The sequence below is a fragment of the Patella vulgata genome, chromosome 7 (assembly GCF_932274485.2).
Source record: "Patella vulgata chromosome 7, xgPatVulg1.2, whole genome shotgun sequence".
In the NCBI taxonomy this organism is placed as follows: domain Eukaryota; kingdom Metazoa; phylum Mollusca; class Gastropoda; family Patellidae; genus Patella; species Patella vulgata.
In genome coordinates this window covers 32,291,814-32,318,695 of record NC_065885.2, presented here as the reverse complement: position 1 = coordinate 32,318,695, position 26,882 = coordinate 32,291,814, and the positions used below count along the sequence as shown (strand labels likewise).

At 36.1% G+C, this 26,882-nt stretch overlaps 2 protein-coding genes across 2 annotated transcripts; both read left to right on the top strand.

The window, feature by feature from the left end:
* Positions 1 to 7,019: 7,019 nt before the first annotated feature.
* Positions 7,020 to 11,078, top strand: LOC126828005 (G-protein coupled receptor GRL101). The gene is made up of 6 exons (XM_050557587.2): positions 7,020 to 7,625; positions 7,879 to 8,133; positions 8,296 to 8,423; positions 9,404 to 9,458; positions 9,756 to 9,991; positions 10,614 to 11,078. The coding sequence occupies exons 1-6, from the start codon at positions 7,142 to 7,144 to the stop codon at positions 10,752 to 10,754; spliced, it is 1,299 nt and encodes a 432-aa protein (XP_050413544.2). The 5' UTR covers positions 7,020 to 7,141; the 3' UTR covers positions 10,755 to 11,078.
* Positions 11,079 to 19,159: 8,081 nt separating this feature from the next.
* Positions 19,160 to 26,790, top strand: LOC126827213 (arylsulfatase B). Its single transcript, XM_050556454.2, has 10 exons — positions 19,160 to 19,279; positions 22,155 to 22,266; positions 22,706 to 22,757; positions 23,174 to 23,277; positions 23,402 to 23,508; positions 24,391 to 24,455; positions 25,060 to 25,161; positions 25,796 to 25,859; positions 25,960 to 26,057; positions 26,650 to 26,790. Exons 1-10 carry the CDS (start codon positions 19,174 to 19,176, stop codon positions 26,788 to 26,790), a joined length of 951 nt encoding a protein of 316 aa, XP_050412411.2. The 5' UTR covers positions 19,160 to 19,173.
* The last annotated feature ends 92 nt before the right edge of the window (positions 26,791 to 26,882 follow it).

The following is a 26,882-nucleotide window of genomic DNA, read 5'->3' as shown; positions in this document are numbered from 1 at the left end:
CCGATGGATTGCGCCAGGCTTTTCTAAGAGTGTGGTACCAGGTGTCAATTGCGTTCATCAATCGTCTGGTCCACTCCATGTACAGACACATCAGATACTGATGTATAGACTGTGTACAGACTATAAACCTTTTCGTAATGTCTTGGAATTGCGATGAATTAATCACTAATGTGTCAACATACTGTTCACAAAAAAATTGCTTTGATCCATTTAGTAAGTCGTTTTGTCGAATGATTTGATTAAAGGGCCTAGCTGAATTTGAAACCGTACTGATGGTTTTTTTTACTGTTTAGTATATATCGCCGTTACACCATCATGACGACTGAGTTCTAAACTCAAAATGTACATGTAATACTAAAGTTGTGGACATTGACGAGACTTGTATAATAATATAAACATTTGTTTATATCCCAACGATTTAGGTTCCTGTCGATACTTATGCGTATCGGACCGTAACTTCTTGGATTATGGCCCCTGGTTGTAGGAAAAATCGGGGTTATTTTTAGCACCGTTACACCCTAATGACTGTTGAGTTCGAATTTCGTGAAAATCGGACTAAAACTGCTCTACAAAATGGCCGCTCTTCGTACGCAAATAGTGTAGAATTATGTAATACCACGGCTGTGGGTCCACTTAAGGTCGCAATTTTTATACGATTTTAATGAAACTTAAAATATAGGTTGCTGACGATACTTGCGTATATAGGACTGTAACGTCTTGGATTATGTCCCCCGATTGTACGAAAAATCGGGTGTTTTTTTTAGTTTGTTCTTGGCCCATCTCTTGCAAAATGTGGGCGTATCTTGTATGGCAACCGTTTGTTTATATACAGGTAATATTATAATAAAGAAAGAAGACCCCGAGTTCAGTGAGAGAGGAAATGCATTTATGTGTGATAATTTAGAATATATAGCGTTAGTATTTGTTTGTAATGGAAACAAAGATTGTAAAGACGGTAGTGACGAAAATCATTGTGGTAAGCAAAACATTTATAGTCATGGATAATTGCATTACAGAGGCATTAGAGCTTATGAAATCATCAGCGTTTGATAAAAAATTAATTTTCAATTTAATGTAATTGCCATGGTGGGAAGATAACTCTGCGCTTTTCATCGAATTCCAACCGTCAACGGTTCTTTTACGTACACGCCGAGGTTTTCTGTATGTTTCGAACGACAGTTGCTTGTCAGACCCCTCCACCCCGCCGGGCACCACTTAGTAAGTCAAAGTCCTACTTACCGAGCCTCCAAGGCTGCCCTTAAATGTAGTTTATATAATTATGTTAGTCCTTCAAAATTATTTTTCTTTTCTTTATTTGTTCCTTCCATTTCTAGATTTCAGCTATTCGTGCCCAAATACTAGCTTCACTTGTAAAAATGGTCGCTGTGTTACTCGTGCTTTTTACTGTGATTTTAAAGACGACTGTGGTGACAACTCTGATGAAATGGAATGCGGTAATATTAGCATTTCTGTTGTTTTAAAAAGTTAAACTCACTGAAGAACACTTTAAAATTAGATTGGATAAAATCAGAATATGATACTAATATTACATTTGTTTGTAATGTTTAACATCTTGCTTTTCTACACCAACCGGGAAAATGAAGACGGAGAAACGCCATGGAGTGGGCTATGGATGGAAATTTGTAAACAGGCAACGCAATATGCCAACAGTAACAGAAACTTCCCGTCAAAATGGTCGCTCCCATATTTCGCTTGTTGTATTGGATTAAACAATAGACATTATGTAAACAGACACTATGCAAGAGCTAAATCTGCCTATTTCACGTCTTTCTTTAGGCCTTAAATGTTATATAAATTATTAATTAGACATTTATTAACATGACAAGACTATAATCAACATGCGATGCCATTGGTAGGCTCCGATTTTAAGTAGATTAGAACGGTTCGGACATTTAATGATTCAATTTTAAAAATGGAGAAGCGAGGCTTAGCCTCGAATATACCAGTGTTACGATAATAAACAATCACTGCACACATCTTATCAAAATTACAAACACTGATAATTTCGCTCGGTAATGAAAATTTCAATATTCATTTTGCATTATCTATTTTTGAACTATTTTAGCGAGAACAGCCAGCTCTTTACCTTAATCTTATATAATACCTCTTTAATTATATAGTGCCTAGAAACTGTACATCAGAAGAATGGCAGTGTAAAAATAAAGAATGTATAAAAGAAAATAAAAGATGTAATATGGTGGCCAACTGTAGAGATGAGTCTGATGAAGAAAGTTGTGGTTTGTCTTTTTTCATATACGATATATCGCGGTGGATGAGAAAGGTGCTTCAAAATAGCTACAGACTTGTTGTTGACTTTTCGTACCTTTCCCTGTGTGTTTTAAAGCTCTGATATTATTATTTGCAACACCATGTTTACTGGCTTATTCTACCTTTAGAATTATAACAAGTGTCTAAAGGTTTGATATTATTTTTGGTTACTTCGTGTTTACCGGTTTCGTACCTTTAGAAGTAAGGCCACCATGTATTTTAAAGCTCTGATATAATTTTTTGCAGATGGATGTTCCACTGACTCATTTCAATGCTATGCAGGTTCGTGTATACCTAAATCATGGGTCTGTGATGGCCAGATTGATTGCCAGGGTAATACAGGAGAAGATGAGATCTTGGGATGTTCCAGTAGAAAGTTTACTTCATGTTTAGATTATTATAAAAATGGGTATAGGAAGACTGGAACGTATACGGTAACGCAATCTGTAAAGCCAGACTTGACAGAACCGGTAGCCTATGATGTGACTTATGACGTAGCTTGTGATTTTAGTGATGAAAACCATGTATTAAATATTTTTCACCATTCTAAAGAGGGGATGTCAATAGTCAGTCAAAGCACGTATGCTACAATAACCGACTTCAAGATGGACATTAATTTAATCAATAACATTTATTTGAATTGTGAACAGGCCCTGAAAATCGGATGTAATTATATGGATAGTTTACAAACACTTATCATTGGACCAGAACTACACGCACTTCATAATTTAAATGATTTTAAGAGAAACAACTGTTCATGTGTGTTGTCAGACAACTGCGATGATGGCGACAGCGAGTAAGTGACGAATTACATAGTTTTATATTAGTTTGTTTACGACTTGGCAGTAATGATGGCCCAGTGTGTGAGGTACTGGCTCGACAATCTGGAGGTCCCGGGTTTGAGAAGTTCCTCGTATCTTGAGTCTAGTCTTTCGGGTGGGAATAAAACCTATGTCCCATGTACATATTGGCGTTGCTGTCCAAGCAAACTTTGCATCATAGCACACTGCGTGGCATATGTACATCTTCGTTATTCCGGTCGGTGCAGAAAAGTATGAACCTATAACCAGAAACATAAAATAATGCTTCTGTTTCGTCCTTGCACGTATCCTTATATATGACCCTTTTGACTGCTATAAAATACGGAATACAAAACAAAGCAAAACGAAACTGAATTGGAAAACCCACCATCTTAAATTGGTCAATATCGTTTGTAAACTGGCAATTGTCAGAGGGTCGTATTAACCCTGACCAGTCCAAAGGACTACTTTAAGCAAACATACAGATTACGACAAAAGAAAATTGTGTTAGCTGAATAGGAATATATTGGTTTCATATGTAAAGAGCTGACCACTCTTGCTATACTAGTTCACAAATAAATAATGAAATATTAATAAATGAAAAATTTAAGTCAAATTACTTTATTCTGAACGAAGTTATGAGTGTTTGAAGATTTGACAAAGTTGTCATAATAATAAATAAAATCTGGTTTGTCAGTCCTTTTACTGAGTATTACGATCTTTTTAACGTTATCCGATTATATGGCGCTGATGTTCTAACCCATTTAACATCTCGACCATCCAGTGGCCAAGAGAGTTGATCATAGACCTTTCTGCACCGACTGGACCAAAGAAGACGGCCAACACCGGGAGCGAACCCCAGACAACTAGGTTAGCGAACCAGCGCATCCGCGGCTACCTATATATCATTTGTTGCCAAACAAAAGACCAGCATAGACAGTTTTATCTTTTGCAAAATGTGTCTTTAAGTTAGTCTACTGTTTGCTGTTCATAGTTTATTTTGCTGAGAATGTGGATTTTTAAAGGCAAAACATGTATTATTTTAATGTAAAGACTGCAGTTATTATAAAGAGTATACATAAAGAATAAATTGCTTGGACGAAATAGATGACCCCCCCCCCCCCCAAACATATCAATAGAAGACATGGTAAACTTTAAATTATCGTAAGTCATGGGCGATTTCAATTTTTTGCGAAATCGATCAATTTACTAAAGGTATTTGCCATGTTGAAGCTTTAATGAGACCTCTTTTTTTTACGCAGTTGTGTTTGTGCCCGCCCCCTGTCTTCATGGTACGGCGTTGGAGAACACGACTGGCTAGCAGATGACGGATATATAGCTTGGCCATTGACAATGGCTTTTTTTCAGAACGCCGGATTAGCAAACACGAGGGTAACACTTGGCCCTCTTGTTTGTAAAGAAGGTACTTTAAAATTACATTTTTATGCGCTCGTATTTAAGGTGTTGTTGTCACTGTTGGGTTGGCCGGCGTACGTTATTTCATTGTCGGTCTACAATTCCGTGTGATCACGCTACAGATGTTTAATTTTAAATTCACAGGGATTGATCATGGGTCATATTGAATATAACTATTGAAATTTAGAATTTACACCCTCTCTCCCCTACCCATAAAGGAATTTCGCAACACGGGCGTGATTGTTCACAGTGGGAAAAGAGCTTTCGGATCGCGATTGGCGGAGCGATTCAAAGAAATTTAAAGTGACAATGTCTTTTTTTATGGTTTAATTCCATTCAGTATTTGCAAATATCAACATTCGGCATGTTCGGCAGACGATATAAATAGTATAGCAGTTTTCATTAGCCCAGTCGGAGCAGTGGGAAAAGAGCTTTCGGATCGCGATTGGCGGAGCGATTCAAAGAAATTTAAAGTGACAATGTCTTTTTTTATGGTTTAATTCCATTCAGTATTTGCAAATATCAACATTCGGCATGTTCGGCAGACGATATAAATAGTATAGCAGTTTTCATTAGCCCAGTCGGAGCAGAACAGTAGGGCCCTGTTGACCATTTGGGGCATAAGTAAAATCCGATCGAAATTCAGAATGTTTCTAGCACAGACCGTGGGCACTACTTATCACCCATCACAGCGTGTTTTTTTGTTCAATAGCGCCCGAAGTGTGGCAAAAAGTGACCCACAAGGAAAGATATATAGATATATATATATAGTCTATCATTATCCACACTGAGTAACTGGATTTGAGTTATAGCGCTTCATTGTTGTTGTTTATTGTTGTAAATCTTAATACACAGAAAAAAGACAACCAGAGGGAATTCTGTGTGAAAACAAGAATATTATATCACAATCACAGAAATGTTTACTTGCTCCAGACGGATTTGGTCACTTTAAAGGATGTCGGGGTTTTACTCACCTGGAAGACTGTGGTAAATTACTTCGTCAATTACAGATTTTAATTATAATATATTTTTCGACGTTCTGTTCATTTATTTTTAGATTAAAAGTCGTTAGACTGCTACAAGTCAGAATTCACATCTTTGTCGAGTTGCGGCATCAATAATTAGAAAGAAATAAAAAAAAACATCAGCACGTCGTGAAAACCAATTTCTATAGACATATCTAAACTGTCCATTATATTTATTATTAACAGAAAACTTTACGTGTCCTGATGGTTATTATAAATGCAGTAAGAGTTATTGCATACATATTTCATTGGTATGCGATGGTAAATCAGATTGTTTACATAATCAAGATGAAATTAACTGTGGTACGTATATTAATATTTACTTTAAATTTTCTCTATAGTATCAAAATTTATTCCTCCGTGAGTAAGACGTTGGTTCTCTAACCTGGAGGTCACGTGTTCGGTCCTGTGTTCGGTCCTGGTGTTGGCCGAGAAAGTGCATCGGGATTTTTCCGGCGAGATTCCCCTTGTCAGCGGTGCAGAGCGGGGGACTTAGCTGGGACAGTGTATAGTCGTTGGGATGGGACGAAAAACACATTCGTGTGTACGTAAAAGAACTACAGACAGTATAAGAGTAGGCCGTAGCGCCGCTGCCCGGGCCAAATTACCCTCATAGCACACTCACTGCATGGCGTATGCCCGTCTTCATTATCCCCGATGGAAAAGAAAAGTAAGACGTTAAATTCCATTTCATTTCATTTCAAATTGAAAAGTAATAATTATGCTTGTTCTCCGTAAAACACGAAATTTAAAGAATAATACAGTGTATTTACGTTTTCTATTTTCACAGATAATTTTTCATGCCCAGGCTTTTTGAGATGCGAGAGATCTTATACATGTGTTGATGCTTCTCAAATCTGTGATAACGTTAAGAACTGTCCAAATGGCGATGATGAAATACTCTGTGATTTCCCTTGCCCAGACGCATGTACGTGCACAGTTGGTCACGTCATTTGTCGCGGAAATGGTGTAGCAGAAAAAATCAAACAGTTGTCCCATGATACCAACTACCTGAACTTAAATTACAGTCCACTCGATTGGCAAAATTTGGATTTAGAAAGGTTTGCTTTATTAGGAGAACTTCATCTATCCTACACCGAACTTAAATCTATTCCCCAGGGGATGTTCATACGTCAGGTTAACTTATATGTCTTAGACTTGAGTTATAACAGAATTAAGATCCTTGGTAAAGGAGTATTTCACGGATTACAGCAGTTGAAATCATTAAATCTCATCGGAAATAATGTTCTTCATAAATTAGAGGCTGGTGCATTTGCACAACTGCATTCTCTTACTGCATTAAGCTTAGTGAACACAGAAATTGAGCAGTTAGTCGTGGATACTTTTCAAGGCATGGACTATCTTCAGAATTTAACCATATCTTCGGGAACCCTAAGGGTAGTGGAAGATGGAACATTTAAATCTTTGAAAAACGTCAGACGATTAGATCTGAGAAATCAAAATATTGAAGATTTTTCGGGAAGCTTCTTTTTGGGGTTATCCAAATTAGAAAATTTGTACACAGATTATTTTATATTTTGCTGTTTAAAACCAGAGTCAGTGAGAGAGTGTCTTCCCGAGGCAGGCGAATTCTCTTCTTGTGACGATTTGATGCGGAGAGAAGAATTGCGGGTTTTCATGTGGATTTTAGGACTAATGGCTCTGTTTGGTAACTTTTTCGTCATTCTGTATCGATTAATATATGATAGAGATGGGTTCAAACGTGGTTATGGTTTGTTTGTAACAAATCTAGGCATATCTGATTTCCTTATGGGTATTTATATGGCTATCATTGCTGGCGCCGATATAATGTTCCGTGGGCGGTATATTTGGAATGATAAATGGTGGAGGAACAGTCCATATTGTCAGTTTGCTGGGGCATTGGCTACTATATCAAGTGAAGCGTCGGCACTTTTCCTTTGCTTGATCACCCTAGATCGTTATTTGATAATCAGGTATCCGTTTGGTCAATTCAGGATAAGCAGACTAGCGTCATGGATAGCATCATGCTGTATTTGGTGTTTTGCCATAATTGCAGCCTTAGTTCCCATTCTTCCTGGAACTGGATTTACTGGAAGACTTTACAGTCGAACAGGTGGGTTAAAAAAGTCACCCTTTCCATGAATGATTACAGTAACACACCAAAAATCCAAACTTATCAATGCATGGACTACCTAAAATGTATATGTTTTATGAATTTTATTTTTGCATACAAGAGAAAAGAATATGCATTAATACCTTAACGAGACCAAGTAACCTCCAAGGATAATTTTAGCAAACATTTATAAAAACTAATGCAATATTTACTAAAATACTATCTAACTCCTTTGTTTATATTGATATTTAAGGAATATGCTTAGCGTTACCATTAACAAGCGAACGTACACCAGGATGGCAATTTTCTACTGGAATATTTATCTTCTTCAACTTCCTTACCTTTGCATTAATATGTCTGGGTCAGCTCTTTATGTACAGAGCTATTGTTAAATCAAGTTCAATTGTACAAAACAAAGGAAGACGATCCAGAGATGTACAAGTTGCTAAAAAACTTTCCATTATCGTCATCAGTAATTTTATCTGTTGGTTTCCTATTTGTTGTATGGGTAAGATTTTTAGTCTTTGGTCTTAAACATTTTATGATTCTTAGAGCACAGTAAATGTGTAAGCTTTAATGACAATATCGCCGAACGTTTATTTCATAATATTACATACACATAGAAAACTTAGTATTTACCGTTTGAATTTTTTCGTATTTCATGAAAAAGGTTTAATGGCACTTAATGGTATGGTAATTAATAGTGAAGTTTATGCATGGACAGCAGTATTTATATTACCAGTTAATTCAGCTTTAAACCCATTTCTGTATACTGTAACGTCATTTATTGGAAATAGGGTAAGAACAAAACTTCTAATTTTTTTTTTACATTTCTATGTGTAACGTCTTTTATTGGAAGTAAAGTAAGTGTTCGATATAAAAATTAAACATACATTATGCAAGAGCTAAATATGCCTATTGCATGCCCTTCTTTAGGGCCTGAAATGTTATCTAAATTATTAATTAGACATTAATCAACTTATCCAGGCCATAATCAACTCTCGATGTCATCGCTACCCTGCGATATTTACTGGATTAGGATCCGATCTGCTGCTCTACGCTCATTCATGATTAAATCAAGAAATGGATAATCGAGACTATGTATTTTATCGTACCGACTTTAATAATGATGATCGAGGCTAAGCCCAAAATTCAATCGCTAAATTCTCGGTTCAGAGTGGTCAATTTGACTGAAATTTTCAGCAAATTCCGGTTATATTATCTAGTTTTTAACTATTATAGTGAGAACTGCCAACTCTTTATCTAATCTCCCATAATGTATCTTTAATGTACAATCTAATAGAACGTATATTTCGTATTGTATGGTTCTAATCTTACTTGTGGTTGGGGGTGGGGGTGGCGAATGGTTAACGCGTGCGCGTTGTATCACGACAAGAAGTAGGATCGCTTGTCCAAACTCGTGGGTTTTCTCCAGGTCCACCGGTTTCCTCTCACTGCAAAAGACCACTACGCGCAAGCGAATTATTGCAATGAAATTAAACCATATGTTAGTCCCGAAATCTCTCTCTCTCTCTCTCACACACACACACACACATATTTCGATCGACAGTGACCCTCTTACTTTGATTGATGAAGATATTGAGTATTTTCTACTCCCGTCAAGCAGGGTGTTTAGATACTTGATTGGTCAAAACTTCTTTGAAACCCAATAATTTGTGCATCGGCGATTGATAATGTCAGTACTGTTAACAGTTACACAGAAATAAAGAATATTAAGAGAACTCACCCCTGTAACTAATCACCGTCTTTTTTGACAGAAAATGAAGACGACAACTAGAGATGAGAGCAAAGGAACGGAAACAGAATCTACTGGTAATAGTAGGCTATATTGTTTTGTTGTTATGTAGTATATATACAATATTTCCATTTATGTAATGCAACACGCTATTTCAATGAAAAGCAAGCTTACACCAAACACTTATCCAAGTTTCTGCTATTTTCGCCCAAGCACACTACGACGATATGACAAATCCATTATATTTATACAGTGATATTTAAAAATATTGTAGCGAATAAAATTGAGAAACGTGGTCGAAATTGATACTTATCTTGGTGTAATAATCTTCCAAATACAATATTTATCGAACTACTTTTTTTTTCTTCACACAGCTCTTTTACGAAAACTGCAGATATTGTGGGACAATCCACACCTTAATTTCGGAACAGTACGGTTAACTGATCACTCGACACCTTTAAAAACTCTGTTGACATCACCGCAGCTAACATGTAATGGAATGCTGTGTATTACAGAAATGATTTTGCGTGGGTTATGTGCAGTTCATAGTCAGCAACTATCTGTGGCTAGTTTCACCGAAGATGATATATTGGTTGTATTGGAGAATGGGGTAAATATTTATTAGCACTTTTGAATTAAATACAAGACCAATATATACAGCGTATAGGGTTCCATGTCGCCATTGAATATGTCAGATCTGTAAGGTTTAGGAAAACCGCTTCAGTTTTTGACTTTGAAATCATTGAAGCATCATGATTGCCCACTTAGACTTCAATCTGGCCGTAAAAACGCTTTATGGTCGTCACGAAAAGATTATTGGGAATTATAACGTTTCATCGTAGAACTTTTGGATTTATTCTTACCGTTTCCCAGACGCGAAGGTCTATTTCTGAAATGAAATGAAATGGGGTTTAACGTCCTAAGGGGTATTTCTATATTACTTCGCTATTATGGTATTTATATCACTTCGATATTGGGTATTGATACTACGTCAGTAAAAGAGTTTATGATAAATATATTTTATTTTAGAAGTGGGAGCCGCAGTGTCTCAGTGAGTAAGTCACTGGTACACTAGCCGACGGGTCTCGGGTCCCTGTCTTGGCCGACCGAAAAAGTTCCTCAGGATTTTCTGGCGTGGTTTCCCCCCTTGTCACTGCTCCCTGTACGCATTGACTTGCATATACAAGAATCATTTGTAGTGTCATTTTAATGCTGAATAAATTATATTTCAGAAAATAGTAAATACCCAGCTTACTACCAAAATAGTTCTACCAGATCAAACAAGTCACAGCCAGCTAGATGATATACACAGTTTAGGAAAGCTTGTGTCCAGAATTTTAAGACTGTATGCAGCAAACTGCCGTAAACCCTGACATTAATTTGTCACGATTCAGTCCACGTTAACGTGTACTCAGAGTGATAATTTAACGTTTAATTATGAAAACAAAATCCAAATATCAATGGTAAATAATCTCCCGACTTAGATTAAGTTATATTAAAGAGAGGCACATCAAAGGACTTTTAGCAAATATTATAGATGACGTTGGCTTGTTTTCATCACATCCCGATTATTTCTTCTGCAGAGAATGCCGAATTAGCTTTGCTAGACATCATTCTGCAACGATGGAGTGATCCCCAAGTTGGTTCCCACAAGAGCCAGCTAGAGCTGATGGTTGAGAGAGACTTAATTTGGAATATTTAGAGACTATGGATTAAAATATATTTATATGTTATATCATAGCTGTTGTAAAGTTTCTATTAGTCAATTTAATCAGTTAATTAAATATAAATTTTACAGAAATAACTGGACATTTAATTTAAGACATTTTCGATTGTATTTATTGTTGTATTTAACATTAATGGTAATCGACTAAATATAATGAATTGTACAATTTTACAGAAATAACTGGACATTATATTTTCATTTTGGTAGCGTGGTTGTATTAACATTAATGGTAATCGATTGATTAAATGTAATGGAATGTAATAAAATATTTTACATACTGCTTGTCAATCATTCCCGTACAAAAAACGGGTCACTCGTAGATCCCATCTTCTTTTTAAAGGATAATAGTTGTGTCAGTCATTATCACATATGTGATAGAACTTATTTTAAAGACATTGCAAATAATACAATATTAACACAGAGATCATTGCTATGGTAGATGCGTAACAAAGATTTGAAGAAACCGAAAGTGACACAAGCCAAAGGAAAACATAAGTTAGAACGATAACAGACGAAATATTAGACTGTGGGAGTATATCTGTTTGAAACTATCAATTCATAACAAAGAATTGAATGTAACGAGATAAGAGAACGCGAGAAAAATAGAAAACGTCCGTGCATTACCTTGTTTTTATTAATTCTCTACTTACACATTTTAAGCGATAATTATAGTTTATAAACAGCCCTTTAAATATACTTAAGTCATGTTGATTTATCTATAGTTCTGGTCAGATTTGAACAACATGTGGAATTAGCCTGTTTTCGGTTACTACAAGTAAATGAAATGAAATGGGGTTTTACGTCCTACTGTTTTGCTCCTAAACTGGGCTAATGAAGACGGGCATACGCCATACAGTGTGCTATGAGGGACATTTTGCCCGGGAAGCGGCACTACGGCCTACTCTTATATGGAATTCCAACTGCCAAGGTATCTTTTACGTGCACGCCAATTTGTACACGGGATCTCGGTTTTTCGTCCCATCCGAACGACTAGACAGTTGTCCTTGTCAGGCCCTCCGCCCTGCATCACTGTCAAGGGGAAACCACGCCGGAAAATCTGGATGAACTTTCTCGGCCAATGCAGGGATCGAACACCCCGACCTCCAGGCTAGCGAGCCAGCGTCTTACCCGCTTAGCAGCGTGATCCCCCGGTTCCTACAAATGAGACAAGTGTATTTGTATACAAACGTTAAACAAATATATATTGATATGTTTCTATAGTAGCACAATTTTCATCATCAAATAGGCAAAGCATTACGCATCTACCACAGCAATAATCTCTGTGTTAATATTTATGCATTGTCTTTAACAAGTTCTATCACACATGTCGTGATATTGGCTGACACCAATATTGTCCTTTAACATATAACTATTTCTTAGAGTATAAACACACAGTTTATGGGTTAAAACCCTTATTATTATTAGCTAAACCCATGTTAAGAGAATCAATGATGTCAATTTGGTAATTATTTTTGTTACAATCATGCGCCATTCTGACCCATCCAACTGTTTGACCGATCCCTTCCTATAAATTAAGAACCGCGATAAAATTCAGTCAGTTTAGAATAAAAAAACAGGCTTTTGCGATATCTTAGATGGTGCATTTCAAAAATTATATGTTCTTTAGCATGCAAATCGATGAAATATTTCTTTACTAATATTTCTTTAATTCCATGAAAGGCAAAATGAAGGCTATATACATTTAATAATCACAGACTGATACGTTCGTTAAACATGTCGACTATATTACCATTGATACTTCAATAGAATTAATAAGTTTATTTTTCGTTTCAATATATTTAGTTTGGTTTCATCTGAATAGAAAATCACTTAAATAGCAACACTAATTCTATCCGTGAATTCTTCTGCGACATTAACCCCGTGAAAGAAGACGTTAAATAAACACAGTCACGCATTAAAATAAGGTTATACAATTTTATGGATACACAATTACTGAGTTTTATACGAAGCGACGTTTCGACGAGAATACTCTCGTTTTTATCAAGCAAATGATACAAATATGTGAATAGTAGACAAATATATGAAGAATATGTAACAAAAATAACAATAAAATACAATTAGATGGTCATTTACAACTAAACCAACTGTAACACTATGCTGTGCGTTATTAGTAGCTGGTTAGATGGGGAAAGCCACGAGGCACAAAACTCCCCACACACTCTCTTCTCTGCTACATATACTGAGCGCCATGGAAAACGCATCACTTAGTTTTTCGTATAACAAAATTTTGCTTCTTATTGTGAACAATATTCAAATGGGAAACACATCAATAACAACACATTTGTACACTTATGGATGTTTAATCTGTAATCAACGGTATAAAGTCAGAGGGGTCAAAACCAAAAGTACGACACAGATGTCAGTAGCGCGTGTGTCCTCCACGGGCTCTTACGCACGCTGTACAGCGACGTCGCATGGAATTTACCAATGTTTGAAAGAAGGCCTGGGGCAAATTGTTCCATTCTTGGACAAGAACAGCTTCTAAAGCAGCAATGGTGTGCATCTGTGGTCTCCGATACAGACGGCGTCCAATCTCATCCCAGACATGTTCTATCGGTGCCATGTCCGGAGACATGGCTGGCCAGTCCAAGACATTGATGTTGTTAGCAGCCAGGTAGTCCATACTAAAACGGGCGGTATGCGGACGTGCATTATCCTGTTGGAAGTGCTGAAGTTGTGGGTGCGCTCGAAACATCGGAACAACAATTGGTTGCAAGACATCATCACGGTAGGCTACAGCATTAATGCGACCCCTGCAAATGTAGGGCGGTCCGGTGATGAAATGTGAAGCCTCCTCACACCATTACACTTCCCCCACCCCATCGATTCGTTTCGAAGACGCAGCAGTCTGCAAGACGTTCCCCAAGACGTCTCCACATACGTTGACAGCCATCAGCGTGATAAAGATGAAAGCGACTCTCATCACTGAAGAGCACACTTTGCCAGTCTACTCTTCTCCATGTCTGATGTCCTTGAACCCATATCAAACGCTGCTGACGGTGATGATCCCTGAGGATAGCTCTAACATAAGGTCGTCGTGCACGGAGTCCTACTTCTCTTAGACGACGTCTTACGGTGTTGGCACTTACTGGTCCTTGTCTTCCGACGACTGCTGCGCCTGTTCGAGTCGCTGGGCGGAATCTGTCACGCAGATGAGTGACCCGGATGTAGCGGTCTTGAGTCTGGGTTGTAACGCGTTGTGGACCAGGACGTTGACGGTCACGTGTTGATCCAGTAACTCGAACACGTTCCACCAACCTTACAATAGTGAACTGATGACAATTGAAGTGTCTGGCAATAGCTAGGGTGTAGACATGCCAGCCCTGGACATTCCCATGGCTTCATTCCGTTGATTTTCAGTAAGTCTCGGCATCTCTAGCTCGATTCCTTCACACGTCCAACAACAAATTACGACAGATTGACGTTTCACAGTTCATGTACTGCACATTAAGTTGAAAACATGCTTTTAAAGGGCTCACACACAATGCTGCACGTGGATATTGGGTTTTTCATGTGCATCTCATGCAATTTTATTTTTTTTGCACATGGGCCGATATTTTTTGCGTTTGGGAGCATTGTGTGAAACAATAGTTCATAGTATTGCATATTATACATACAAAACCACCTAGTAATAAAATATTTGGGGAAAAAAGTGGTGCGTTTTCCATGGCGCTCAGTATATCTTATTAGCCTTGTGATCATCTATTATTGTCTCTGATAGTATTTGTTTCTTATTCTCTTCTTAGGACTCACGTTGTAGATATATTTTATCTCCGCCGTTAAGACGTTTATCTCCTCAGTAGTTAAGACGTTCATCTACCAGGAATAACAACGCATCAGTTTGTTTTTACATTTTATGACAAGCACTGGCTACATAAGATACAAGGATTACAATATCTTTGAAAGGCATTTAGTGAACGGGATATACTGACAACTTTAAGGATAACATTCACTAGGTTTATAACCTGCAACGTTTCAATGAGGTCACTCTCATCGTTATCAAGCAATGATACAATCAACATGTTACAGAAGGTTATATACAAACAGATAACAATGAACTAATTAACAAAATAAGGCCGAAGCCATTTAAAGTCATACCTAAGTAAACTATTATTAATCAATGAGAAACCCTTAAAGGGGGGATGTAATATACAAATCCATGCTAAAACAACAACTGATCATAATTAAACCCTTAATTTCCATATTGCAAATAAAGATTACAAAATTTTTAATTGCTTGATAACGGTGAGAGTGACCTCATTGAAACGTTGCAGTTAATAAACCTAGTTAATGTCATCCATAAAGCTGTCTGTTATTAAGGATTACAATAAAGTTATTCTCTCCTCTCTCAACCCCTCCATTTCGTAGAATGCGTTTACTGACGACTTAACGGGGCATTCTGAATCCAGCTGGCATCTTTCGAGCCTCAACGGTCTATGCTCTCCAAGAACTACATGGTTGTCTATCGAATGCCCAGAGATGTTATAGTTTGCTAGCCTTCGGTTGAGTTTCAATTATCTAATTGGTCAAATGTTAGTAATTAATTATGATGATTGGTTACTTAAGCCAAATGACGTAACCGGAATTTTCAGATCACGAGTGATCTGGTGATATTTTGTTGACATATAGAACCAGCTATGTTTTGGTTTGATAAGTCCTTATTTGTCAACCCGTCACTCATCATTTCAGTGCGAGAGATCTTTTCTATAGAATGTGTGAATCCAATAATTAGTTAAAGATACAATATAATGCTATTATTAATTTATTATTAATTTAAAGAGCACAACTTCTACCAATAGTCTTACACAACACAGCCTAAACTCTTACAGGCTTAAAAGGAGGAAAAAATCCTATTAATTACAAACATCAATGTATTAATAATATTAATCTGAGATAAACAATAATTTAACGGGAATCCGTGTATGAAGGTGTGGGTGGGGTAAGAGTTGATAATATAAATAAAACAGAACTTGATTACCCAATCAACAATCTTAACCCGGTTGATTAATTGTTAAGTCAGGTTGAATGTATATACGAGTAGAGCATTACACATTGTGGGAGGAAACTGGAGACCGTGTCTATTCATTTAGGTGATAATGACATCGCCGCGACACCGTCACCTGAGGGTATATACCGTAGAATACTTAGAATTTGTTCAATAGTGACAATATTCGAAGAATCGGTGAAATTTTGACAAGAGGCCTTTTTTCAATATCGCCTGGTATGGAACCGGAATCATTTAAAAGACAAAGAAGACGCGTTATTTAAAGGCTCAATACCACTCTCGTTGTAACTGAATAATATGTCCCAATCTTTATTCTGGTCAACAAATTTCACTATTTTACAATATTTCAATTAATTGATGATACAAATTTCATCTTAACACACCTAATTTTAAAAATTGGAAAAATTCAACTAAATGATTTGAAAAGCCTGACGTAAAGCTTTTCAAATGTGACATGGATTTAAAAATATTTTTGAACCCCCTGGACAAGTAAAATAGGATTAAATGGATAATTTACACAACAGGTAGGACACTAACACATCTAGTACTTAGAATAAGGCTATTTTTTTATTTTCTGGAGCTGTCAAGCCAGCAAGAGTGTTATTGTCCCTTTAATAAGTCATTAAAAGACAGACATAAAGATAAATTCGTGTGATTTCCTGACATATTATACCCAAATGATTTTTTACAGGACCGAGTGCACGTGTAGACATACTAACATCACCAGGATGAAGAAATAATTATAGTACAAGAAGACTTTTGAATACATCACGAGACCGTTAAATGAACATTTTTAAATCAACCCCTAAAATACTCTTTTATTTGGATGTTTGGCTGTTTATTTTATAACACTATAGCGGAGGCATCTATAATAACCTGTTTTCCTTATTTTAATTTCGTCGTCTTGGAAACAAGCCCAAAAAGATGATTAATTTGAGTAGCATAGCAATCTAAACTCTATTTGTCAGTTGTAAAGGGAGGTAACTGCGTAAATATTTCAATTTTCTGTAAATTATCGAATATTCGTCGCAATTATTATACTGATGTGCTGCTAATTGACGATATTAGTTTTGTATTTTATAATATTGGGTAGTATTTTGTAGTATTTGATAAGTATTTGGAGAGAGAGAAATGGGGTTGAACGTCCACTCAGCACAAACTAGGTCATTTCGGGACTAACACATGGTTTAATTTTATTTCAATAATTCGCTTGCGTAGGGGTCTTTAGCAGTGGGGGGAAACCGGAGGACCCGAAGAAACCCACGAGGTTGGACAGGCGACCCTACTCCTTGTCACGTACAACCGGAGACTCGAGACCACGCCAGTTGACTCAATGACAGGCCTTATGATACAGCACGCACGTGCTAACCATTCGGCCATCCAACCCCCCGATAAGTATTTGGAAGTATTGGGTTATTATTTGCTTGATTTGGGTGATATAGGGAGGCAAATGGAACAGCCAGACATAGGTTATCACATTTGAAGTACATTTCCCACGATATATCTCACTATTTTTGAAATATGCTCATTTGGCACCATTATGTTGTAGTATTGGGTAGTATGTGGTGATATTGGAGTGGTATTGGGTGGTATTGGGTAGTATTGGGTAGTATTGGGTAAATCGTTCCGCCGGGCAAACTCGGGGTTATGGGCATCAGCAGTCACCAGCCAAGTTGTTTGAATAAGATAGTCTACAAACAAACAAACAAAAAAGCCACAAAACCCCCCCACAAATATATTAGCCACGTACTCTACAGAAATACAGAAGAAGTTGTATTCAGGTAACGAAACCACATTCTCCCACAATGACAGTCTGATTTCAAAATGCTGTAGGATGGGGTTGGGTTTAATGGTTAGTTATCGTGATACTTTAGTCGTTTTCAGATAATTTTTATTTCTGTAGTTACGCGTGCCATGCAGACATTGGAGAATGTGGACCGGACATCGTGTACCGGGCATAAAACCGCCAAACATTCACATATGGATATGCACGACCATCCTGCTAAACTTTTATCTCCAATGAAATTATTGACTCGGAAAATTGATGAATTTATGATCTGGGTTGAAATGAGGTTGGAATGTTTAAGACATCGAGAAGCAGTAGTGGCCTCCATAGTCTTAATGGTGACAAATGGTTATGTGTCCACTACTACTACTACCTGGTGCTTTAACGTCTGCTTCCACAGAAGTGATATCGCAGACAAGACATAGGAGAGCCAAGGCTTCCTTCTGTGTTTAGAATATGATTTTGCAATCTTTCCATTTGCGGCCTTAGGCCATGGAGTAGGTTTAGTGGGAAGTTCTTCCCTTTATTTCATAAAAAACGTATACGTATAGTTTGGTTGTTGATCTGTGGACACAGCATATGTGTCCAGAAGAGATGTGTTAAATATAGGAATAAACCGGTTTGATCAACGAAGCCTTTCGATAAATATGATCCAGTTCACGTCATGGTAAATCTGACAGCTTGAGCTGCCGAAGATATAATTATAGCATACATTTTCCATTTTCATCCTAATAGAAACCATGTTCCTGGGCGAGCTCTGTTTATGGGAATTTGTTTGCGTCTGTCTGAAGCCACGTTAAACAACATGTTTGTTGTAGTTGATGTATATTTAGGTGCATACTGGAAATTATTTCATATTAGCATTAGATCTGTGGGAGATCTCCCGTCTGGTAAACCATTTGGGATTTTACAAAAAGTTTTCTTGTTATAACTTTATTGATAATGTCACTATTTTATTGATATTCACTTCATTTTTTGCAGGCGTCACATTCTTAAAATAATATGGCCATGGGACAAGACCTTGACATGATAACGTTGATCAAAGTCTTTCAAAATTTCTTTTAAAAGATAATAGCTTTCATTATCATTTGATAAGAGATTATTAATTTCAATAAATATCAACGGGTACGATATTACAAAAAATCTCTGATAAGATAATTTTATTACAGTAGCCTACTATAAAAATCTGTTAGTTGCTGTACTTTTACGCAAATCCACGTATGGTATTACAGTGGATGCATTGATAGTTTCAATATGGCTAGAGGAAACATTATTTTTCTTGTATTTGTCTGTTTTCTGTCATGCCTTTTGGTGTCTGCCAAACGACCACACATTGTCTTTATTGTTGCTGATGATTTAGGTAAGCCTATCTTTATTTATACAATAATATGAAAACCCATAGCCGTCGATCTTTTTTGTGTCATTTCTGTAATGGCGTATTCACTAGTTTTCAGACTCATATGCAGTTTAGTTAATTGGACGGCAACGGTGAATAAAATATACACCTCATAAAACCAATATAATCGAGAACTTGGGTATTCATAAAATTATTTGTCCGCGGTTTACTTTCATAGATAGAATGGGCTATTTTTAGAGGGTTGTCATATCCCCTGTTCACGATTCACAAAAATAAAACTTTGGTTTTAAAAAGGGGGATTTTTCTAGATAGAGTAACATATTTTAACAAGGTCAATTTGAAATTATAAATACATGTACGTTGTAATGGGAATAGATATTGTGCCTGGGAAGCAGTTCGTTTCTCTTTCTCATATTCCCATCTCTTAAGAAATTCAGATAATCCAAGTGTTGCTGTATTTCCAGGTATCTGTACATTATCCAGAAGTTATATATTTTTGGGGATTCTAAATAGTTACCCTGTTAGCTAAAGCTAAATAGAGCTTGAAGATTATAAAGATATTTTATAGGTTGGTCGTTTAAAAATCTGTAACCTAAAAAGTATATTTAAAGTATACATAAGACTACCAGACGAAAATTTCTGTACTTGTAGCCAGGGCTCTATGCACTTTACGGCAAGTTCACACACATCTGATTAAAATTAAATCAACCATCTTCACTCAAAGTCGCAAATATAGGCCTCCCGTAAAAACGACTTTGCCACTTAGCGAAAACAATCTTAATCCCTTAAGAAACCAGTGACGTCACAGTGATCGATTGGATATTCGGAATGTTTATTCCTTAATTACCTATATACAGCCTGGGTGTGTATTCATTAACGCCTGAATGATTCCTTAATCCCCTAATTAAATAAAACAATTGACTACGGAATAATTTGTTTCGTAATTTATTTTAATTTAAGATCCAATTTAGAATTTGTTTTATCATACCATAACAGAGAGAGTCACAGTAGCCATTTTCTCGGTGTCCTTTTGATCAGAATAAATTGGAGTAAGCCAAGAGTAAACCTGTATAATAATTTTCTTTCTATGAAGACAACTAGAAGGATGCAAAATTGTTAAAGACGGCGCTACGAACATCAATGAAGTCAAGAGATAATTAATTTTCAGCTTTTACGAAACGAAATGGTTTCGTGGTAGTACTTCTGGATGTGATTGACGAAACAACTGCGTCGAATCGTCTTCGTCTCTGGTCGCAGCTCACTAATAGGCACGGTTCCTTATGCTTGGAATCCAGAGATTGATGCTGACACAGTGTCGGCAACTTTGTTTTCAAACCTGGAAGAAACAATAATAATTCTTATGTTATAATTAACATTTATTTTAGAAACTTCTTCGTTCCAACGGCCTTCCAAGATAACGTCTGACATAAAAGTCAACTTTGATATGTCCATGGTATGTTTTATGATGATCCAAACTCTATCAAGCTACAAATAAAACAAGTTTACCTTTAGCTTCGTGCCAGACATCGAAGACGTGCATCATATTCACCAGGTTTTCGCGGATCCGTTTACCGATTTGAGTAGCCAACTGTATGTCATATTCCTAGAGTCATCGAATGAGACCATCATTCTGCGGGTGGATGCGGGATTTGACTTCATTACTCTAAAATGAAATTGGAATATAAGAAATATGTCTCACTACCTTAGAATTAACAGGGCTAATTAATTTTGTTGGTAACCAACTAAATTGAATAACAGACTATACTGGTGTATTAATGCAAGTATCTGTGCAAGTCTACACGTATCGGTAATCTCTGAGTAATCAATACCGACTAAAGATTGCACAGACATAAATTAATTAACACTTCGATGTTAGAAGTGCTGGCAGGATTAACGACGCCGATTAGGTAATTATCTTTTGTATATCGGCTAGATTAAGATATAGGTTCACACAAACCTCATAATATTCTTTTTTTTACTTTGCAACGTGATAAATACGAATTGAGACTTACCTGAACTAATTGCACATCAAATACAAACTTAGCGTTGTGGCCAGGAGTATCTGTCCTACCGTCTCCTCACACCGTTATACTGTTCTCATCTAATCTGACACCGACAATGTAATTTGCTTGGAATTTTTTCCTATCTAAATTAATAGCTGGGTGTAATACAGTTCGTTCGGGATTGATGTTCGTTGCCACTGTTGTATGTGATATGTTCATGATCGAAAATGTCATTACCGAGAATCGACGGCACATAATGCACATTTTCTTTGATGGAATTTCCAAAACACTCAACAACACAAAGATAATGAGTCATTGTAAGAATCATTGAAACAGTCAAAGTATGTAATCCATTACAATCAAGAGTAGAAAGGTCAGCTTTTAAAAAGGCTTTGAATTATAGTGATTTGTAGCTTACACGTAGATAATTATAACCGGGTAATGATTAGGTCAGTGAGCATGTTTAATGAAACAGTCAATACACACTAGTCGACTGGTGGTGTGTATGGATAGTGATACGACCTTAATAGTGTATATTGTATGCGTGGTCCCTGTGACGTCACCGGCGAATCAACCGGATTAAGGCTGTCACTGAAAAATTGAAAAGTGTTTTCAAGTGATATGTCGAATAATTTTAATCAGATTGGCGAGAGTTCGTTCGTTTCTAGAGTTTTACGCCCACTTCCACCTAAGGTGATATCGTTGACAATTGGCGTGAGCTTGCCGTTAAGTGTTTATAATGACCACTGGCGCTATAAGTACAGAAAATTTCTATATTATATTGCAAGATTTTATGATGTATGTTTCAGAAATCTTGATATGATAACACCTAATATCGATAAATTAGCTGATGAAGATGTTATATTATATTACAGGATTCAATGATGTGGGTTTTAGAAATCCTGATATGATAACACCTAATATAGATAAATTAGCTAATGCAGGTGTTATATTTGATTCAGCCTACGTTTTGCCGGTTTGTAGCCCGTAAGTTTACCGTTAAATCAATGTGTATTGAATAATAGTATTTATAGTATGCAGATTTAGTGACATAAATGAGTACAGCAGAATAATTGTTATATTGTAAGTTGATCCATGCATTGGCCGAGAAAGTTCATCGGGATTTTCCGACGCGGTTTCCCCTTGTCGGTAGTGCAGGAAGGAGGGCCTAACAAGGACAGTTGTCTAGTTATTCGGATGGGAAGAAAATCCGAGGAACCGTGTATACATTGGCGTGTACGTGAAAAACCCCTTGGCAGTTAGGATTCGATAGAAGAGTAGGCCATAGTGCCGCTGCCCGGGCAAAATTTCCCTCAAAGCACACTGTATGGCGTATGCCCCTTCGGTGCAGAACAATAGGACGTTAAACCCATTTTATTTATATTGTAAGTTACATATTAGAATATCTATTATGATCTATTTTTAGATCAAGATCAGCATTTATGTCAGGTATATATCCATTCAAAACTGGATTGCAGGTAACCATATATTTATTCATTAACAGTAAGACATTTAAGTGCGCCTTTTTAAGGTTTATTTAATTGTGATATATGAGTGACTAAAGTTAACATTATTGATATTTCCTTGGATTCCAGTTGATACCAGATACCGAGCGTATAATAGTTGAGACTGATGTATCCTTGTAGATTTTTGTAGAATTGTAGGCGTGTGTTTGTGTTTAAGTTATGATTCATAATTTAATTCACAATCGTAGGCTTAAACCAATTCATTAGATTGTATGTTAATTGTCAGGAAGTCCCGGCGGAGTTATCGGAACATCAGTCAACGTATTACTATTGTGAAATGACTATCTTCTATCATTAAATGTTAAAAAAATCCTGGCCGTGCTACTTTTATGATATGTAGTCTACATTAGAAGTTTTTGTCTTTTTAGCATATAGTTATCGGACCAAAGCAAAATGTGTGTCTTCCTTTAAACCTAACAATACTGCCCCAACAGTTAAAAAAAGTTGGTTATGCCACGCATATAATAGGAAAGTAAGTAAATTTCATATTGTAGATTGCAATGTATTCATATAGCGCTAAATGACGTCAAACAAAACTATTTCTACTTCGAGTCATCGCATTGATAACCCATTTGAAGCTTATCTTTGTATTTCAGATGGCATCTTGGTTTCTGTAACTGGAACTGTACACCAACTTACCGAGGTTTTGATTCATATTTAGGGTATTATAATGCTGATGAAGATTACTATAAACATACTATTGGTGGGTTGGAGTAGGATTCAGATTTATACAAAAGCTAAATTACTGAGTAATCATCCAAACTCAATATGTCTCATAAAATACTCAACGTGTGAGAATTAAACTTCAAACATTTCCCTTAAAGGCTCAATACCACTCTTGTTGTAACTGAATAATATGCACCAATCTTTATTCTGGTCAACAAATTGTACTATTTTACAATATTCCAATTAATTGATGATACAAATTTCATCTTAACACATCTAATTTAAAAAATTGAAAAAAAATTAAACTAAATGATTTGAAAAGCCTGACGTAAAGCTTTTCAAATGTTACTTGGATTTAAAAATATTTTTGAACCCTCTTGACAAGTAAAATAGGATTTAATGAATAATTTACACAACAGGTAGGACACTAACACATCTAGTACTTAGAATAAGACTATTTTTTATTTTCTTGAGCTGTCAAGCCAGCAAGAGTGTTATTGTCCCTTTAAAGTACAAGACTCAAAAACGCAAATGGCGTCAAATTACCGTCATTATGTATTTTTGAGGGTAAAGGTACATTAACATCTACTTTAAAGTTGTTAAACTACATGGACGCATGAATCTTAAATGAAAGGCAATGGCGACTCTACGGTGGACATGCGGCCTATAAAAGACTACGTTGCCATGCATCAATAGTGCATATGTGATAGAATAGGTCCTTTAAAATTGGAATGTCTGGGTCAAAAAGTACAACATTTTACCCTATCCCACCCATTTCAGGGAGTTCTCTGTGAGTGCAAGCAGGAAAAATACGCCGTGATTTTCCACAGCGAGTTCTCTGTAAGTGCCAGTAGAGAAGATCCTCAGTGATGTGTATTTTCTTACATCACCTGTAAATTGTTGATTGTTTTTATTTCAGGTGGGTATTATGATCTTCATGACAATGAAACTCCTGGTTGGAATTTCAATGGTAAATATTCTGCTGTAAGTTTTATTAACTCACAAGATCTGGCTGTCAGAAACGTTTTATTTGCTGGCCATTTGTTAGTCATTGTTTCATTAAATGTTATGAGCACATAATATAAGAGGGCATTAAAGGAGACTAATCTCTAACTCAATATTCTAAATTGAAAATACGATCTAGAATGCAATATTGGTCCATTTCAATCACAATTGATGTTGTTATCTTGCCCTGAAAATATGCGATCCTAATATCAAATATTTAAAGATACAAAGGGCATTTTGAAATATGTACACGAGTAATGAAAAAAGAAAACACATCCCAGACGACATTGCGGAAATAATACTATGGCTGATTCGTGATAATAATAATAATAATAATAATAATAATAAACAACGTGGATAACGGATTAAGCAGGCGCAAACAAATTTCGTTCGATTTGGTTTGTTTACGTATTTCACCGAACATAAATGATTAGAAATTACAATAAATTTAAATAAATTTAATGTAATTCACTTTATATACACCCATATTACGTTGATTTGGGCGTTTAGATCTATTTTCGTCTATTTTAAAGTTAGAAAAGACACCGGTAAAACTAAAGAACTATTCTATTTAACATTTTAGTATTTCTTCGCCGAGAGAGCTCAACAGATAATAACTAACCATAACGCAGAACAGCCTTTATTTATGTATCTACCATTCCAGAATGTACATGCTCCTATTGAGGTAAAGTTTATTTAAAAAATAACTACAGCTTAAGTCCAATGAGTGGTTGGCTATCCATACTCTGCAAGGTCTTAACATTGATTAAACAGGCTCAGCAAGGTAAAGTTCAAACCTAAGCATGCTTAAATCTAAGAGCAGCTTCAGCCGCATTATATTTGGCTATGGGACCCCCCCACCCCCAATGAAAAAAATCGTGGTGTTGGTAGTGATTTGTGATGTATATCTAGATCCAAATATGTCGTTCGTTTTATTAGCTACAATGTCATTATACAGAAACTGAACAAAAAGGTCAACTTTACATGTTTTATAGAAAAAGAATAATAATTGAAGTTTTCATATTGTTATCTGGGGTGAAATGGGGGGGGGGGGGCATTGTCCCGAGGATACCTTCGACATCTTAGATTCTATCAGAGCAATAATCTAGCAGTAATCAAGGGATTCTTACACGAAGAGAGTATATCTGCTCTTGGTGGGATACATGACACCAACTCTCCACTTTGTGAAATTTTATAAAATAATTTTTTTTTGATTTTGATATAATTTTCACACTCTTATTGGGATAGACTGTATGGTGTGACGTCAGTTAGCCCTATGTACAGTAGATGCTTTTTATTTTAAAGTAAATGTATTTTAGGTACCTCCAAAGTATGCTAATATGTATCCGTATGTCAAGAACTGGGGAAGGCAAAATTTCTGTGGTAAGTAATAAAAAAGATAAACGTTTTCATTTAATACAATCACGGTCATCTTCAAATAATAATAATAAAAAATGTCATATATTTTTTACAATCTATACAGGTATGGTAACTATATTAGATGAAGCTATTGGTAATATAACACAAACACTTAAAGATAAAGGAATGTATGAAGATACACTTATATTATTGACAGCTGATGTAAGTAGGATATTAAATGATAAGCAAGGTTTCATTTATAAGTAAACATAATACAAGGGGCCAAAACATCAATCCCTGGGAAGCTCGGTTTATAAACAGTTAAATAAGGGACCCTTTGTAACTGGTGTTACACACCTAATAATATTAATTGATTTTTATATGTTGTTTGTGTACAATGAAATTAAGTTAAGAGGTTGGGTACTAGTTACAAATATAATAAACCAAGTGATTGTATCCATAATAAGTGTTCTAGTATTATATTACAATATGTTCTTGAAGCCTATTTCATTTATAAGTAAACAAAATACAGGGGTTCAAAGCATCGATCCCTGGGAAGCCCGGTTTATAAAATGCTAAACAAGAGACCCCTTAATTGAACTTTGTTACATGTATATGTTATTTGTGTACAGTGAAAGTAAGTTAAGAGAGTGGTTACCAGTTGAAATATGTTCTTGAGCCTATTTTTTAAAATTAAACTATGTATGTCATTTGTCAGCTTTCTTATTGGAAAGACATGAATATCATTAAACAGTAGATGCAATTCCTTGGAAAATTCCCTTAATGGTTATTTTTGTATATTTTCCGTTGAAAGAATGGCGCTGAGCTGATTGCATATGGAAATAACTGGCCCCTAAGAGGAGGAAAACACACATTATGGGAAGGTGGCACAAGGGCGACGTCTTTCATGTCAGGGTATGGTTTACAAAAAACTGGCATTACACATACTGGGTAAGTGGTTACGCAATCATTTTTTAACATCTTAGTTTCGGTCAGCTAACAAATAATATTTGAAATTGATAAGAACCTATGTTCTTTCGGGTAAGC

Coding starts and splice junctions, on each gene's coding strand:
- LOC126827213 (XM_050556454.2), top strand. CDS start 19,174: ATGGCTAGAGGAAACATTATTTTTCTTGTATTTGTCTGTTTTCTGTCA. Junction 22,758..23,173: donor CATTCAAAACTGGATTGCAG/GTAACCATATAT, acceptor TTGTCTTTTTAG/CATATAGTTATCGGACCAAA. Junction 26,058..26,649: donor TTATATTATTGACAGCTGAT/GTAAGTAGGATA, acceptor TTCCGTTGAAAG/AATGGCGCTGAGCTGATTGC.
- LOC126828005 (XM_050557587.2), top strand. CDS start 7,142: ATGCGGAGAGAAGAATTGCGGGTTTTCATGTGGATTTTAGGACTAATG. Junction 8,424..9,403: donor CGTCATTTATTGGAAATAGG/GTAAGAACAAAA, acceptor CTTTTTTGACAG/AAAATGAAGACGACAACTAG. Junction 9,992..10,613: donor TGGTTGTATTGGAGAATGGG/GTAAATATTTAT, acceptor ATTATATTTCAG/AAAATAGTAAATACCCAGCT.